This window comes from Pelophylax lessonae, assembly GCF_965119305.1.
Source record: "Pelophylax lessonae genome assembly, chromosome: 3".
Taxonomy (NCBI): domain Eukaryota; kingdom Metazoa; phylum Chordata; class Amphibia; order Anura; family Ranidae; genus Pelophylax; species Pelophylax lessonae.
The window spans coordinates 157,142,241-157,159,306 of record NC_138770.1 but is presented as its reverse complement, the minus strand read 5'-3'; the positions used below and the strand labels follow the sequence as shown (position 1 = coordinate 157,159,306).

General features: G+C 40.0%; 1 protein-coding gene across 2 annotated transcripts in view; it reads left to right on the top strand.

The window, feature by feature from the left end:
* The window catches only part of ALLC (allantoicase), a 91,586-nt gene that overhangs the window by 28,157 nt on the left and 46,363 nt on the right, over window positions 1-17,066 (top strand). For both annotated transcript variants that reach the window (XM_082249638.1, XM_082249637.1), the window contains exons 3-5: window positions 6,834-6,884; window positions 11,251-11,338; window positions 16,388-16,513. In XM_082249638.1, the coding sequence (XP_082105764.1) occupies window positions 6,834-6,884; window positions 11,251-11,338; window positions 16,388-16,513 (265 nt within the window). The remainder of the gene's footprint in view (window positions 1-6,833; window positions 6,885-11,250; window positions 11,339-16,387; window positions 16,514-17,066) is intronic.

Here is a 17,066-nt window from a genome sequence, read left to right as displayed (position 1 = left end):
TGCTAGAAATTAGTACCAGAAGTTATAAACCTTTGTCTGCCCCCCCCCTCTGGACAGGACCATCTTACCGAATGGTCCAGCGACCCAGCCAAGCATTAGTCCCGATTCCCGTGTTCATCCCACCTACGAACTTAGCAGGCTACTTGGTCAGTGCTGTCAGGCCACTTGGTCCGTGGAGGGGGAGCCCACAACTGCAGGAATGCCTGTCTGCCTCCACAGGAACAGACACACACAGGACAGTTGAGTCTGACTCCCGTCCGCGTGTCTGTTCACCGGAGCCTGCCCTTATTGTACCAATAAATATCGCCTTATCGATAATTTGCATTTTTATTCTCGTGGGTGATTGCATTGCCCGGGGCCCTTTAATGCTCTTAAGATCGCACTGCCTCTGGACTGTACACATCACCACATAACTTTTCAAAAGTTATCCTAGCTTGATCATCAAGCTCAGACAGCAAAAATATTTATTTATCTAGACAATATTCTAGTAGAGGCACAGGACAAGCAGGCTGTAATATACCATCGAGATCATGTATTATCCACTCAGACAACAAATAACCATCACTTGCAGATTGAAAACCAGTCTACAGTGTTGGACTCACAGGTAGAACATCTCTTGAGCTGATCACTGACGCAAGCTCCAGAGGATGCAGAGCCCAATGTCACGGCAACCTAGCTGAGGGAAGATGGCCATCCATGGACTCACTGACAGTTTTAAAGTGTGGGAAGTTCTGTCTACTAATAGGGTGAGACATGAAGGTGCAGATGAACAACAAAACAAGCCACTCCACGCTCCTCAGTGAGCTCACACGATGGCCTGGGCCCAAGAACACTTACAAAGTCTTAAAAAGAGAAAACGAAGAATACCAATGTTAACCCCTTACAGGACATCTATACTAAAAAATGTAATATTCAAAAATAAGTGTACTACACAGCCAGAAATTTAGTCTAAAAATAAAATGATGCCAATGGATAAGAAAAAGGCCTTAAATATTGTATATGCAATTAAAAAAAATGTATAAATAAATTGTTTTCAAATGTCAATAATGGACTCATACAAAAGATTTAAAAAAAATTGAAAATAAGTTAAAAACTATAGGGAGGCCCCATTCAAAAGATGCCTTGATGCAAGATCTAATAAATATTACAAAATGCATAAGCATATAATTGCCGCAGTATGTAATCGCTTCAAAACCACAGAATTAATGCAAATAATGTTTAATTAGCAATATTTTCACTTAAAAGTGATAATAAACATTTGAGTGGCGAAAAATAAATTAACATGTGCCAATTGGGAGGTGGTTGAGCAGAAATATATACGTTCATCAAAATGCTTTTTGTGATAAGCCATGAGTAATGTTAATAAACAGCTTGATGAATATTGCATCAAAACACATTTTAGCATCAAATCCAACATTCAGTATGTGTAAATATGAAATCCATTAAGCAAGCGGGAATTAAATGGGTCATCCTAAAAGATCAGCATACATTTGATAAATAATTAATTTATATTCATAAAAATCAAAAATTGTCAAAGGCAATTAGGGGTAAAAATGCTGATAACAGATGTAGCCATATAGTAAAGTGGAAGTACACTGTATCTGAGCACCACGAACCAAAAATGCTGTTTAAGGCTAGGTTCACACTAGCCCGCACTGTGCATTCCGGTTGCGGTAATTTCATTGATTCCCAAACTCGTAACCACCCGCAACCAAATTGCGCTGTTCTTGTAAAACATGCAGGGCCGCCGTTCTTTCTGAATGGTACCCCATGCATCACAGCCCGCAGCGCGATCGCAGGTGCGGGAACTGCAGGTAAACCGCATGGTCAAAAAGACCATGCAGTTTCCCTGCACCCATGTTTTTAAAAAGGTGCATGCATATTTTTTCTGTGGTTCACACGGCACAGCAGCCTATTGAAACGAATGGGCTGCCGTGCCCGAGCAAATGTGGGCTGCACGGCTCGCACTAGTTTGAACTGAGCCTAATTCATTTTTCATATTTAAAGCAAACTCCTCCTCCCATCCTTGTCTATATGCTTTATTGGGTTGAGAAATCACTTTGAAAAACACCCCCTAGCATTTCTGGCTGTGGCCATCTTGAGTGAGGGCAGATGATTCATGTAGCATTTACTTCCTGGACTCCATCTTCCCTTAGCTCAGGCATACAGGCTGAAGGATGTGCTTGGATAAAAACATCCTTCTCCCCTTCTGAAGACTCCTGGGATGTATGACATCATATGCCTCGGCTAGGAAACCAGGAAGTAACTGAAGAAATGTAAACAACTTGTAAATATGATATACTTTTCTATCTATTTGCTACGCTGTACCTAAATAAAATTGATGTCCTTTTTTCCCCACAAAAATGGTGGTATTTGATCACCTGTGCGATTTTTTTTTTTTTCGCTATAAACAATATTTTTCACATTCTGCTATATAACATTCCCAAAAAATAAAAAATGTAAAAATCTAAATTTTTTAACATTTTAGGCTAATTCTTTTCTGCTACATATTTTTAGTAAAAAAAAAATTGCAATAAACGCATTTTGATTGGTTTACGCAAAAGTTATCGTGTCTAACTACGGAAAAGATTTATGTAATTTTTATTTATTTTTTATTTTTTACTAGTAATGGCAGCGATCTGCAATTTTTTGCGGGATTGCGACATTGCAGCGGACGGATCAGACCCCTGGCCGACATTTTTGACACTTTTGGGGAGACCAGTGACAATACTACAGTAATCAGTGCTAAAAATATGTTACTGTAATAATGACACTGGTAGGGAAGGGGTTAACATAGTAAGTGATCAAGGGGTTAAATGTGTACCTAGGGGTATGTTTCTAATTGTAGGGGGCATGGCTTGTGAAATGATCACAGAGACCTGTGATCCTATATAGAAGGATCACAGGCGTTCTGTGATCGTTCCAGATAGAAGAACGGTCAGCTGTGTTTACAACAGCCGCCCGTCCTTCTCTCTCAGCGGGGAGCGATCGTGGGTGTCAGGTGGCAATCGGAGCCACCTGCCCCGTGCATCGGCTTTCCAGCTGCCGAGTGGGGGCGGGAGCACACCGCCAGTGGCGCGCTGGCCCCCTAGCTGCAGGAGCGTGACCGACGTATGTCTACGTCGGTTTGCGCAGGAGGGCCGCCCTGCCACAGTATAACTGCAGCGGGCGGTCGGGAAGTGGCTAAGGATGCATAGCCTTTGATTTTGTACATCCCCATCAGGTCAGATCCTTTGCATTGGGTGTCACATCACAGAATTGCAGCTGACTTGCAAATTCTGTTGGCAATACAGTAATACAAAGTATATAAATGTGGTAGTAGCACGCTGCCACCTATTGATAGAAATTAGGAAATTACAGGGTGCAGCTGCTGCAATCATCAAATGTGTTCCCACATGCGAAATAAGTCAATATTAAAATGTGTGATTGCACTGCCTCTAAATCAAGGTAAAAAAAAAATAACTAGAAAGTGACAAAAAAATGACTAAATAGTGAATTTAACTCAAGTTCCTCAAACTGGATACCTGAAAGAAATCAACCTTCAGACTGAGAGAGTCAAAAATTAAAAGGTTTATGATGTAGCTATGTGAGAGCACACCCATATAAAGCCGCCCAGAATGCTCTGATCTGATGGATCTCAGATCCCCCTTTTTATAGGGTATCTTATCACACAACACACATTTAACCACTTAAGCCCCGGAAGATTTTACCCCCTTCCTGATCAGGCCTTATTTTGCGATTCGGCACTGCGTGACTTTAACGGACAATTGCACGGTCATGCGACGCTGTACCCAAATGAAATTGACGTCCTTTTTTTCCCCACAAATAGAGATTTCTTTTGGTGGTATTTGAACACCTGTGCAATTTTAACTTTTTGTGCTATAAACAAAATAAGAGCGACAATTTTGAAAAAATAACAATATTTTTCAAATTTTTTTATATGAAATTCCCCAAAAAAATGTAAAAATCCAAATTTTTTAACATTTTAGGCCAATTTGTTTTCTGATACATATGTTTGGTAAAAAAAATTGCAATAAGCGTTTTTTGATTGGTTTGCGCAAAAGTTATTGCGTTTATTGTTTATTGTTTTTTTTTAACGAGTAATGGCGGCGATCTGCGTTTTCTTTTGCGGGACTGCGACATTGCGGTGGACAGATCGGACCCTTGACTGACATTTTTGAAACTTTTGGGGGTACCAGTGATATTACTACAGTAATCAGTGCTATACATATGCACTGTTACTGTAAAAATGACACTGGCAGGAAAGGGGTTAAATGTGTCCCTAGGGGCGTGCTTCTAACTATAAGGGGTGTGGCTAGTGATGCAACCACAGAGACATACGATCCTACATAGCAGGACTGTATGATCTCTGCAGTTAGATCAGGGAGAATGACAGGCGGCTTTGTTTACATTAGCCGCCTGCCTTTCTCCCTCTCCACCGGGAGATCGCGAGTGACCGGCGGACATCGGGTCCGCCGGTCACACGCGCGGACATGTCAAGGAGCTCGCCCCCTAGAGTCTCTCAGGCTAGCGACGTAGTACTACGTCACTTTGCCTGTACAGGGTTGACTGCCGCAGTAAATATACTTGCGGTGGTCGGCAAGTGGTTAAGGAATGGCACATGGCAACTTGCCTATTTTGGTAAGTGTTTCATATATATATATATATATATATATATATATATATATATATATATATATAATGTGCCAGTGCAAATTAAATCCATAATCAAACATATAATGCAAAAAAGGCCAATGCAATAAATAGTAAAGCTTCTTATAGCTTGTGATATCAAAAAAGTCTCTATTTGATAAAGTGCTTCATAGGGATGACACCACAGGGTAAAGACAATTTTCCACTTGTGCTCCTTTCAGGTGAAGTGCCAGCTCACCTCCATTATAGACCCCTAAGGGTCAACAAAGCATAAACCCAGATCAATCTGATGGACCAAACTCTGGTTCAGGTTCCTTTAAGAAGGATGGAATTCCCTCTTATTTGCACTGGCACTTTATATATGTGAAGCATTTACCTATTTAGTAATTTTTTTGTCACTTTCTAGTGATTATGTTTAACCTTGATTTAGAGACAGCTGGTCACACAATTTAATATTAACCACTAGACGACCACCGGCCGCAGACATGCTCCTGGGCGAAACCCCGTACATGTACGGGGCTCGCTCTTGTGAGTCTAGGGGGCGAACGCGTGTGTCAGGCGGCTCTGATTGCCACCTGACACCCTCGATCTCTCCCCGCTTAGAGAGAAGAACTGTCGGCTGTTGTAAACACAGTCATCCGTCATTCTCCCTGGAATGATCACAGAGACCATGTGATCCTGCTATATAGGATCGCATGTCTCTATGGTCATTTCACATGCCCAACCCCCCCACAGTTAGAATCACTCCCCTAGGCTTACACTTAACCCCTTGATTACCAACAGGGTTAACCCCTTCCCTGCCAGTGTAATTATTACAGTAACAGTGCATATTTTTAACACTCATTACCGTAATAATGTCACTGGTACCCCCAAAAGTGTCAAAAAGGTCAGTCAGGGGTCCGATCTGTCTGCCACAAAGTGGCTGAAGTGGTTAATACAGTATTTCCAGGCCTCAGGCTATTCAGGCTGACGTCCTCTCATTCAAGGATTCAGACAGAAATTAGTGCCCCTGTCACTACAGATATTTGATCAGTTTACTCAAAGATGGGATGTTCCTGAGGTAGATTTGTTTGTGATACCATAAAACTCAAAATTTCCACAATTCATGACAAGTTTCCCAACAGACAGACTCTAGTGGTAGATGCACTCTTGGCCACATGTCCATTCACCATGGTTTATACATTTCCTCCTGTTCACCTCATCTCTCACTTTCCCAAAACGCTGGTGCAAGAAAACCTAGTGATAATGGTGGTAATTACATACTCATAGTTGCCAACATGGAAAAAAAAAAAAAAAAATCAAGGACACTTTATTATCCAGCAAATCCTTGTAGGCAGAGAATGTACTTTAAATAGGGGTGGGGCATTCATGTAAAATGGGCATAATTCTAAAAGAGGCATAGCGTTAACCTATTGTGCAATTTAGTTTTAAAATACTGTACATACAGGAAGATTTATCATAATTAGGACAGAAACATGGCCAATAATATATTGTTTATGGTAATTTTTTTATGTGTTTGTTTAGTTAGTCACACTATTTAGGCCTTGTTCACATGGGGCATATCAATGCACACCCCACTGCCTGAGGCTGCGTTTACCTGCACAGGGTAGCAAAGTTGTTTTCTGCACCCCTGTGCAAGCAGTCCCATTGATGTCAATTTGGGGGGGGGGGGGCAGCTGCACAGACATAGTTGCTGCTTGTGGGTGCAGGTGTGTGCGGGTGCAAGTCCCTAAATGTACACCGTGTGAGTTCAATTTGTCAGTTTTTCAGACGGATCTGATCAGAAGCTCCATGCAGCTCTATGGGCAGGCTGATGTAAACAGACTTGTGCCCATTTACAATAACCTACCTCTAAGTTTGTCCAGGCCCAGAAAAAAAATAATGGAAAAGGACTGCATCTTTTTATACCTGGCCACCCATAGAGCTGTCATGGGTCCACCTGTGTGCACCGGACACAAACTGAACAGGCATAGATGTCATAAAACTGACATCCATCCTATTCAGCTCTGATTCAGCAGGGGATCCGCTCACAGAGCCCTTATAGGTATATTACAAAGCAAAAGTAGTTTGCAGAATCAAAATATTGCATTTTTAAATTTAAAATTAAATAATAGAACTAAACTACATAGTATATTATATATTTTTTTCAAGACTCACTGTAAGAAATTGCATTTTTATAGGTGTTATTTGCAACTGATGACTGGTTTGCTGCGGCAGAAAATTTATTGAAAGTAAGTTTTCAAATTCTTTTGTGCGTTATTTTTATTTAAATTGTAGAAATCTAAATGTTAAGCAGGGGTCAAGCAAGTGTTGTTGAGCCTCTTCTTTTTTATCCACACCTAACTTTAGTTTACTAAAGAACATGTGCACATGATTGTCCTTTGCATAAAATGTACTACTCTGTGCAGGCCAGTCAAGTTCCTCCACCCCAAACTCTCTCATCCATGTCTTTATGCACATTGCTTTATGCACTTGCCCAAATCATTTGGTGGAGGGGGGATTATGGTGTAGGATTGTTTTTCAGGGGTTGGGCTTGGCCCCTTAGTTCCAGTGAAGGGAACTCCTAATGGGCCATACACACTATAAGATTTTCTGAAGACTTTTTCCTTTAGATTTACCAAAACCATATAATATGAGGTCAAACCTAAACACTTTCAATTTGTATGCAATCTGGCAGGCCCTTGTACTACATAGAAAAGGTAAATCTGAAGGAAAAAGTCTTCAGAAAATCTTATAGTGTGTATGGCCCTTAAGACGTCAGCATACCAAGACATTTTGGACAATTTCATACTTCCAACTTTGTGGGAACAGTTTGGGGATGGTCCCTTCCTATTCCAACATGACTGCACACCAGTGCACAAGGCAAGGTCCATAAAGACATGGATGAGTGAATTTGGGGTGGAGTGCCTAACCTCACAAATGTGCTTCAGGAAAAATGGTCAAACATTCCCATAGACACACTCGTACACCTTGTGGACAGCCTTCCCAGAATAGTTGGAACTGTTATAGCTGCAAAGGGTGGGCCAACTCAATATTGAACCCTACAAACTAAGACTGGGATGCCATTAAAGTTCATGTGCGTGTAAAGGCAAGTGTCCCAATATTTTGGTAATATAGTGTATATATAGAGATAGTATATACAGTATATTGCTTGCTATAGAATATACACTTCAGTATCCACACATTTGCTGCCTAAGCCATGGCATGCTTAAAATAAAAATAAGATTTTCTCTACTTTCCTGGGTCTACCTAACTGCTGTTATCAGTGTTCAATTTTTATAGGGCTACAACTGCACCACGTGCACATAGCTATGAATAAAGGAGACTGTAAAAACTTTTAAGTACTGTATGTCTAAACCTATTAGCGAAAATGTAATATACTGCAGCTTACCAGTCCTTAGACGTGGTGGTTACATTAGCTTTCTTTCATTTCAATAAAACTTTCAGCAAGTACAGTAAATATCTTCTAAACTTGGCAGAAATCTAATCCCACTGTAACTTTCAGTACTGAACTGAAATCTCAAACAATGTTGTAAGTCTCCCAAACGATTTGGTCTGACCTACTAAACATCGCCCCCAATGTAACGAAGATTGGAGAAGGAAGAGGGATTTGCATTTCAAGCCAGGAGATCAGTTTAAGACTCCATGCATATTGGGCTTAAAAAATGCCAATTCCCTTGGCAGAGAAAAAACGCTCATATAGAACGTTTTTGTACACGGTTTAGACGAGCTTAGGGGAGTTTAGCATTTTTTTCTACCAGAAAGCTCCAATCAGAAATGAAACCAGAAGGTGTTTTTTTCCTACCTCTAAACGCTGAGCTCAAAATATGCCTGTAATCGTCCTAATGTGCATGGACACATAGGATAGCATTGAGCTACTTCTACAGGTGATTTTTAAAGGGTAAATCCAATTTCATGGGAAAAAAATAAACAAAAACAAATATAAAAATATATAGCGTATACAATTGCTACATATTGTACCTGAATGTTATTAACAATTACTTTTCCTTTTTAATCTGCAGCCGCTGTAGTTTTCTGAAAATGCAATGCAATATGGCTAACCTGGAGGTATTCTGTACACAGAATGTGTACTGACCACACCCCAGAATCATCATTTCCTGCTTGTGTGATTGGCTCACTGATTTTTTCAGAAGTCTACACTAAGATACAAATCAGATTTCAGGCATCCCCTGGAACAAAAATTTAATTTTTGGTGAGATACTCCCAATAGAAACACGTCTAAAGGGATGCAGACCCTGCAGCTTTCCTCATTAGAGCCCTGAAGCTGCACAGCGGATTGATAATTAGAAAACCACTCCCATTTGATTCCCTTTCCCACATGGGCATAGAGAAACACACTGGGATTTCTTTAGAATAAACAAAAGGTAGAAATCTGCAACAGAGGGAAATGTTTTTTTTCTCAATAAAAGTGAAGTTACGCTTTAAGTGTGCATGGAGCCTAAGGTAACAATGCTGCAATACAGTGATGAGCATTGTCACCCTAGGACTGGAAGTGTGGCAAAATCACCATGGGAAAATGAAGTAAAAGAAGCCTCAAGAAAAATAAACGGATGTAGCCACTACATTTAAGAAATGGCAAGCTGCAATAGATTACATTTTTGTTTTTTGTTTTTGAGGCTTTAATTTGCCGCATTTGGACAGATTTTTATACTCATACACAGGAGTTCAAGAACTAGTTTCTGTATGAGGCTCAATGCACTGGTACCTAGCATACAGATCCCAATGATGAATGTTCATCAATTTTGTTTTCCTTCTTCAGTTTGCAGATTTTTTTCATAATGCTCTTAAAGTGTTACTAAACCCACAACAGTAAAATCAGGCTGTATTTTTAGTAAATCATGCTTGTTATATTGTCTGCATTGTGTTTAAAGGCTGTTTGATTCTGTCTTCCCTGTTCCTCCCCTTCTTCCACTGTCTCCAATCCATCTCTTGATAGAACAGAGCATAGGTGAGAGGCTGCACATGCTCAGTTTGGTGTGTATTGCTAGAGCGTTTTGTTTTTCTTGGGATGGTACATGTGATCAGCACAGGGCCAATCAGCACTGTCCAGACAGAGGGTCAGGGGTCCTGCAGCCACAGAGGGCAATCAGAGGAGAATGAAAACTCCTCCTACAAGCTTTACTCAGACACTGATAGAAGTCACAATACTGCTTTAACTGCTAATGAGAAAAGGTATTTGGCAGTTTATATTTACTAAAACATTTGCATTTCTATGTTCTGTGTACTGTGGGAGACCAGACATTGTGACACATAAACTTATCTTTGTGTCAAATAACAGCATGCACATTTTTGCCCGTTGTATCTGGTGCTACCATCATGGATCTTGTCAAGGAACTAGGATTCTTTAATGATTACAATGAACTCATATTGCACATATTCATAGTGAGCCCCCTTTCCAGCTGTACAGGCACTTCTATCTAGTCAGTCAGTGTCCTTCTTGCACATCTGCACTGCAGACTTGATCCACTGTTATATCCATATACCGTAGTCATAGGGGTTGATTTACCAAAGGCAAAAAGACTATGCAAGTGCAGTCGCTCCAGACCTTAGTAAATGAGCAGAAGCTCTGTTGACTTCAATCATCCAATCATGAGCAAGCAAAAATGCTGTTTTTTTTTTTTTTTTTAATTTTACTTGCACGTGATTTGGTACTCTTTGCAAAGTGAAGTCTTACCTCATATACTAAGCTCTGAAGCAACTGCTCTTGAAGATGACAACTGCACTTTGAAAACTGAGAAGTCTATTTGCCTTTAGTAAAAAAAAAAAGAAAAAAAGCCCCATGGTCTCCACTCAATATACTCTGCATTGAAATGAATGAAATTCAGAGTGCACATGCATAGTGGGCAGACTAAATGACTGGGAAGACTTTTCAGAAGAGGCTGTGCAGTGCTGGACAGGTTGCCCAGCAAGCATCTTAAAGGAGCAGGGTGCAGGTATGTAAGTGCAATTACAAAAAAGCTGGAGAAGGGGTGCTTACTAAAGCTAGTAGATTTCCAAAGCAGGTTTGTACAAAAACTCTCACTGCATTGAATGACTTGGCAAATATATTTCAAAAGTCGCTTAAAACTTAATTTGCTTTTAACATTTGGTTTTGGAATGAATGGACTTTAAAATAAACACCACATACACTGCTGCTGAGCCTCCATTATGGAGATTCACCCTCTCTGTGTGTCCTTTTTACCATTATCACTGAAAATGAAACTTAAAGAAAATGCTAATTTTGGTTTGTCTACAGAACAGAGGACACTAGTTCTGGGGACCCTGGTGATAGCCAGAGATTCCCTCCCTTTGGGGAGATTCCCTCTTACTTTCTGTATGGTTATGGGAAAGGAAGTGAACAAAAAATGTCCCCCAATGGAACACATGGAACACATGGCAAAATAAAATAAAAAAATGCCCGAATTTATAACTCTCAGTTACTCGATCCAAAATAAAAGAAAAATTTTTGCCTTTAGTTTTACTTTATGGGTAAATGATCTTTAATGAACATATTGGCAAATACAGGATTATATTTTATACCAAATGCACCATATAAAAAGGCATTATCGGAAATAATTTTTTAAATTTATTATTTAGAAAAATGACCCAGAATTTAAAGTTGACCTCTTTACAGAATATGGGAAATGGATGGATGGTTGGGAGACAAGAAGGAAGAGAATTCCAGGTAAGAAGTATATATATTCTTGGCTCTGCCTCTTCACTATTACAATTACAAATTATAAAACGGGAGAAGAAGTAAGGCCCCATCCTAACGTAGACCCCCTTTTTTTTTTTTAAATCTTTTTATTGGATTTTAACACAAGTAAGCAAAACATACATGAACAGAAACATATGCAAAGACTGTATAATGAAAACAGCATGACAGAGGATTAAACCAACGTATCACACATGCGGTATTATGATAACAGCATGAAAATTATCACCGGATTGTCTCAACTCTCCTGGCAATCACTGTCAACATGTAAGGGAGGGGACGATCCGGAGGAGCGGGATCCATGCATACCTCAAGATATGCTGTTAGCGGATATGCCGCTTTTTCGGGAGACGTCCCATTAGGGTTCACACTGCATCTCCCAAGCACTACCGGCCCCCTCCCCACCGCACCCACACCCCCACACACACGCCATGAAATGAAGACACAACTTAATTAACTCCATGTCCTACCATATACTCGTTCCAGAAAGACCAATTGGCCTGAAATTTTTGCATTTTAAAGTCTGTGAGAGCCAAGATTTTTTCATATTCATATGATTCCTTAACAATTTGGATAACTTCCCCTCTAGATGGGATAACATTGCTTTTCCACTTACGGGCTACTGAAAGTCTCGCTGCATAGAGGATATTTTGAACCACTGTTCTGAATTGGGAGCGGTATCTGTCAATGTCAATGCCCAAAATGGCCTGCTCCACTGTCACCCTATTAAGCATCCCAGTAACATCCGCTATCAACTTGGTTATGGATGCCCAAAAGCTTCTCAAAGAGATACATGACCACATCACATGGAGCAAAGTGCCCACGTGCCCACATTGCCGCAACCATAAGTTAGATGTGGCTACGTTATATTTAGCAATGATATAAGGGGTTTTATACCATCTAAGGTGGATTTTTTGTGTGCCCTCTCTAAAGTTAGAGCATTTGGTATGCGTAAGGGTAAGTTTGTATGATTTCAACCATTGTTCCTCTATGAAAGTTTTCTGTAGGTCCCCCTCCCATTTCAAATGATATTTGTTTTTCGTGAACGTCTTTTTGTTGTGAAGGGAGAGGTAGAATTTACCGATGCCCTTCAATTGCAGTTTGCTCCCAAAGCACAAGAAATAGATCTGCTCTGGAAAAGTCACCGGAGCTGGACCTATGTGGGAGATTAAACGAGAAAGTCGGGTATACGTTAGATGTTCTTTGATAAATGTTGGGAATTTAGCACACCAATCAGTAAAGGAGACCCCCTGGGAATGTCGTGTAAAATCTTGGATCGTGTACAGTCCAAACTCTGACCAATGAGACATTGATAAGTTTGGGGAGAGTAAGGAGAGAGCAGCCAGAGGCACAGGGACATCCACTTGCCTCCCTCCAGCAGCCTTATAGGTAAAAAATAGTGCCACGCGTTTATCGTGGCAAGCACCGTGGGATGCTCTGTACGATATTTGCACGTAGATAGCGGGATGCTCAAGATAAGATCAGCAAGAGAGCCCTGTTTTACCATCGACTGCTCAATCTGTCTCCAACTAGGTGAGTGGTCTGGTTTTAGCCAATGGATCGATTGGAAGAGGATGGCAGCTAGGTCATACTCTTTTATATCTGGAATTCCCATTCCACCTACGTGAGGATGTATTACTAATTCTTTGTGTGAACAACGGGGTTTCTTGCCCGCCCAAAGAAATTTAGAGAGGAGAGTTTGCACCGTTTTATAGAACGAGAATGGAATCTTAATTGGGATTGCTCTAAAGAGATACAGAAGTTTCGGGAAAATCAGCATCTTAAAAGCTGTGTTTCTGCCCGACCAGGATAGGAAGTATCTGTTTAATCTATGGAACTCATGGGCGACTATGTCAATGAACGGGACAAAATTTGTCGTAAACAAATCTTTTATTCTACTAATGAGTTTTATGCCTAAGTAGTCAGTATGTTCCTTTCCCCACTGAAATGGTACTAAGCGCTGAATATCCTGTTTTGAGTTTTCAGTTATCGCCACGCCTAGCATGTGCGACTTAGTATCATTAACTTTATAGTATGAAAAAGAATGGAATTCATGTAAAACAGCTTGAGCTGCCTGTAGGGAGGTCAAAGAGGAAGTCATGGACAGGATAACGTCGTCCGCAAACAACGATATCTTGTGAACCTGGCACCCTATCTTAAGACCCTGAATCTCCGGGTGAGTCCTAATACGTACTGCTAGGGGTTCCATTAAGAGTGCGAACACTAAAGGGGAGAGTGGGCACCCCTGTCTGGTACCGTTTGTTATATTAAATTTAATAGAGAACAAACCCTCTGCATAAACATAGGCCGATGGCTTAGTATAAAGAGCTGTGATAGCGTCTAAAACCATACCCCCCAAGCCGAATCGTTGTAAGACCTTATGGAGGTATCCCCAGTGTATCCTGTCAAAGGCCTTTTCGGGATCAAGCGACAGGAACACTGTGGTCATGTGAGAATATTCGGCATGGTGGATGAGGTCTATCAAGCGTCTCGTAGCATCGGTCGCACGTAGACCCTTCTTAGTCCTTCTGGGAAAAATGATATTGGAAACCCAGCTGTTACTTATTTCTGGAAGACATCCATGGTCTATTCAGAGCCTAGACTATAATTTCATCCTCTGGATGTAATCCTTGTCAATTCTGGAGTGATAAAGTAGACTTGTTTAAGGTTATATTTTCACTGTCTCTATGTAGAATTACATTAAACATTAAAATACCATTTAATTGACGTATGTATTCATGAAAAATAGTGAACTGCATTTTAGGTACAACAAGTATAAATACCTGAAACCATTTTACAATAGCTGCCCCTATTACCTTCCACAGCAAAACGTAGAGTGGAAAAAAAAAGAAAGCTAGCAATACAAACCAATCAGTCTGCTGCATCTGATACATTGTCAGTCTAGAACTGGTAAAATGCTGATTGGAGAACAGGTTGTTGACCCTAATGGTGTGGAGATGCATTTTTACTGTCCAATAACCAGGTTATGGAAAGGTTGGGAATAAGCAGTATTGTTTTACTGCAGAGAAATCTTTAGGCATGTTCTTACTTCTGTGTATTTCATTTCTGTATTTACCTGTTTTTCCTTTAATTTTAGAGAGCGATGAAAAGATAAATACTAATTACTAGAAAAGAATAGCTGTATTAAAGAGTAAGAGGTTAAAATGGCAAAAGTTGAAGGAAAGGCAAAGGAAACATGGGGAAAAAATGAGACAAAAAAAACAATAGGACTAGTTTGCAGAGACTCGGATGATCTGCTAAAAAGCCTTTTGATGATAAATATTACGTTTCTAAAGTTATGGGGGAATGATATTAAGTTAGCCTCAAAGTTTTTAGAAAAAAAGAGTTTATAGATTTGGTTGACCCTATCAAGCGTGCTTTACTGTCAAACTGGGCAAAACAAGGCGTTTTATTTAGCAATTACCAACCTAAAAAATGCATAAACAGAAAAAAAACTAAATCAAATCAATGTTTGGTGTGTCAACCCTTTGTCTTAAGAGCAACACCAGTTCTCACAGGTATAATTTCAAGGTTTTCTAAAGAACTACAGATAAATTGTTCCAAACATTTATCAGAACTAAACACAGTTCTTCTTTGCAGTTAGGCTCTCTCATTCCCAGACAGACTGAATGATGCTGAAGTCTGGGAGCCATACTATCTCTTCCAAGGCTCCTAGTTATTCGTTTCACTGAAGATAGTTCATTATGACTTTTTTCAGGTCATTGTCCTCATGCAGAATGAATTTATGATCAATCAGACATCTCCCTGATAGTAATGCATGATGAATAAGTGTCTGCCTATACTTTTCAGCATTGAGATGACCACTAATTCAGACCAAATCCCTGGTTCTACCTGCAGAAATGTTGCCCAAATCCTCCACCATGCTGCACCTTTACCTACAGACACTCATCCTTGTACCTTTCGGCAGGCCCTTTGCAAACAAACTGCCTTCTGTTCTCACCAAATATTTCAAATTTGAACTCATTGGTCCAAAGTACCTGTTGCCGTTTTTGTGTACACCAGTTCCTGTGTTTGTGTGCATAAGCAAATCAATTGGCAAATCAATTGGCCTTATTTCCGTGTTAAAGTTATGGCTTTTTAGTTGAAAGCCTTACATAAAGGCCACTTCTGACCTGACTGAAGATTAGTGTACCAGGCTCCCCTTGGTTTCTGCCACGTCTCAGTTGATGGTAGACATCTTCAGAATGTGAAGGGAAGTCAGCATGATGTGTCTTTCATCTGCTACCCTATTTTTCTTTAGCCAACCACTGCTTTTTCCATCCTCAGTGTTGCCAGTTTCTTTGTGTTTCTGCAAAAGAGCTTGCACAACACATCTGAAAGCATCTGTCTTCCTTGAAATTCCTACCTGCAAGATATCTTGTTGATGCAGTAGGATCACCCTGTGTCTTGTTACTGTGCTATTTCTTGCCATTGTGTAAGATGTTTTAGGCTGTTCAAAGTTGAATCGAAAAACAAATGCAAAATTCTTTAGGATGGTCAAGTCTATCGTTTTTCGCATCATTAGTGTGCCAGCTGTGACATGTGATTTTCATTTTGCAATTGAAAGTGCCTGATCCAACATGCTGGATTTTTTTTAAAGAAAAATGAAATGAATGTTTCTGTTTTTTTTTTTTTCCTCACCCAGGTTCAATCCTCCTACACAGTTGATTGATCTATTGATTGTATTTAAGCCTATATGTTATCTTATTGGTTATTACCACCCTTTTGGTATAACAGTGCAGTACTGTAGTTTCTGAAGCTAAAAACCTATTGCCTTTTGAAAGGTTTTGAATTGTGACTGGCATTAGCCTTTAAATTCTTGTGACATCCGTTAAATGTAATTGTAACATTTACAAAGAATGGCTTAAAACTTAAACACTGTGCACTCTGCCCCCCAAAAAATGTGCAAACTAAAGGCAATAGTTTGAACTACTTGAGCATAACACTGGACTTTGCTTATAGATCACAGTATCAAGTGGAACAACGGAAAACATAATAAACTGCATTTTCTTCTGTTAGGTCATGATTGGTGTATTATCGAACTAGGTGTTCCAGGGATAATTTATGGATTTCATGTGAACACACAATTTTTCACTGGAAACTACGCTCCTCAAATTTCTGTCCAAGCTGCATGCTTAGAGCCAGGTAACTGATATTTCTTATAAAATGAACAGATCTATTTATCAGGTGTTTTTTCAATGATATGGGGATGAAACATGTAACAATATGTCAGGATAACCAGCACGTAGAACTGGTTACCTAGTTACAGCCCAGAAAAATAACTTTTCCCAGTCAAGGTCGAATACCCACCGTTTTCATGTCAAGCTACAACAAGTCCATGCATAATGCATCCTAATGTAACTTTACAATGGTACATTGGTGGTTTGACGTGGGTCTAAAGCAATGTTTTTCCTGTTATTATTAGATTTTAAATACAGAACTTGTTGCAACAGCATGTGTCCTGTGCCCTGACTGTTTCCATATATCAAGCACTAACATTATACAATAAAAGGGCTTACTTAAGCTTAAGTGTACCTAAACATATGCCCATGCGAGGGCTGTGTTTGCATGCATTAGGATGCACAGGTTTCATGTTAATTGGGATGCAGCAGCTGCATGGACACAGCCCTGCTCCCAATTTTACAGTTATCAGTATGAGTGTGTGAGTGCAGGTGCTGGTCCTCTGAATTCAAACAGT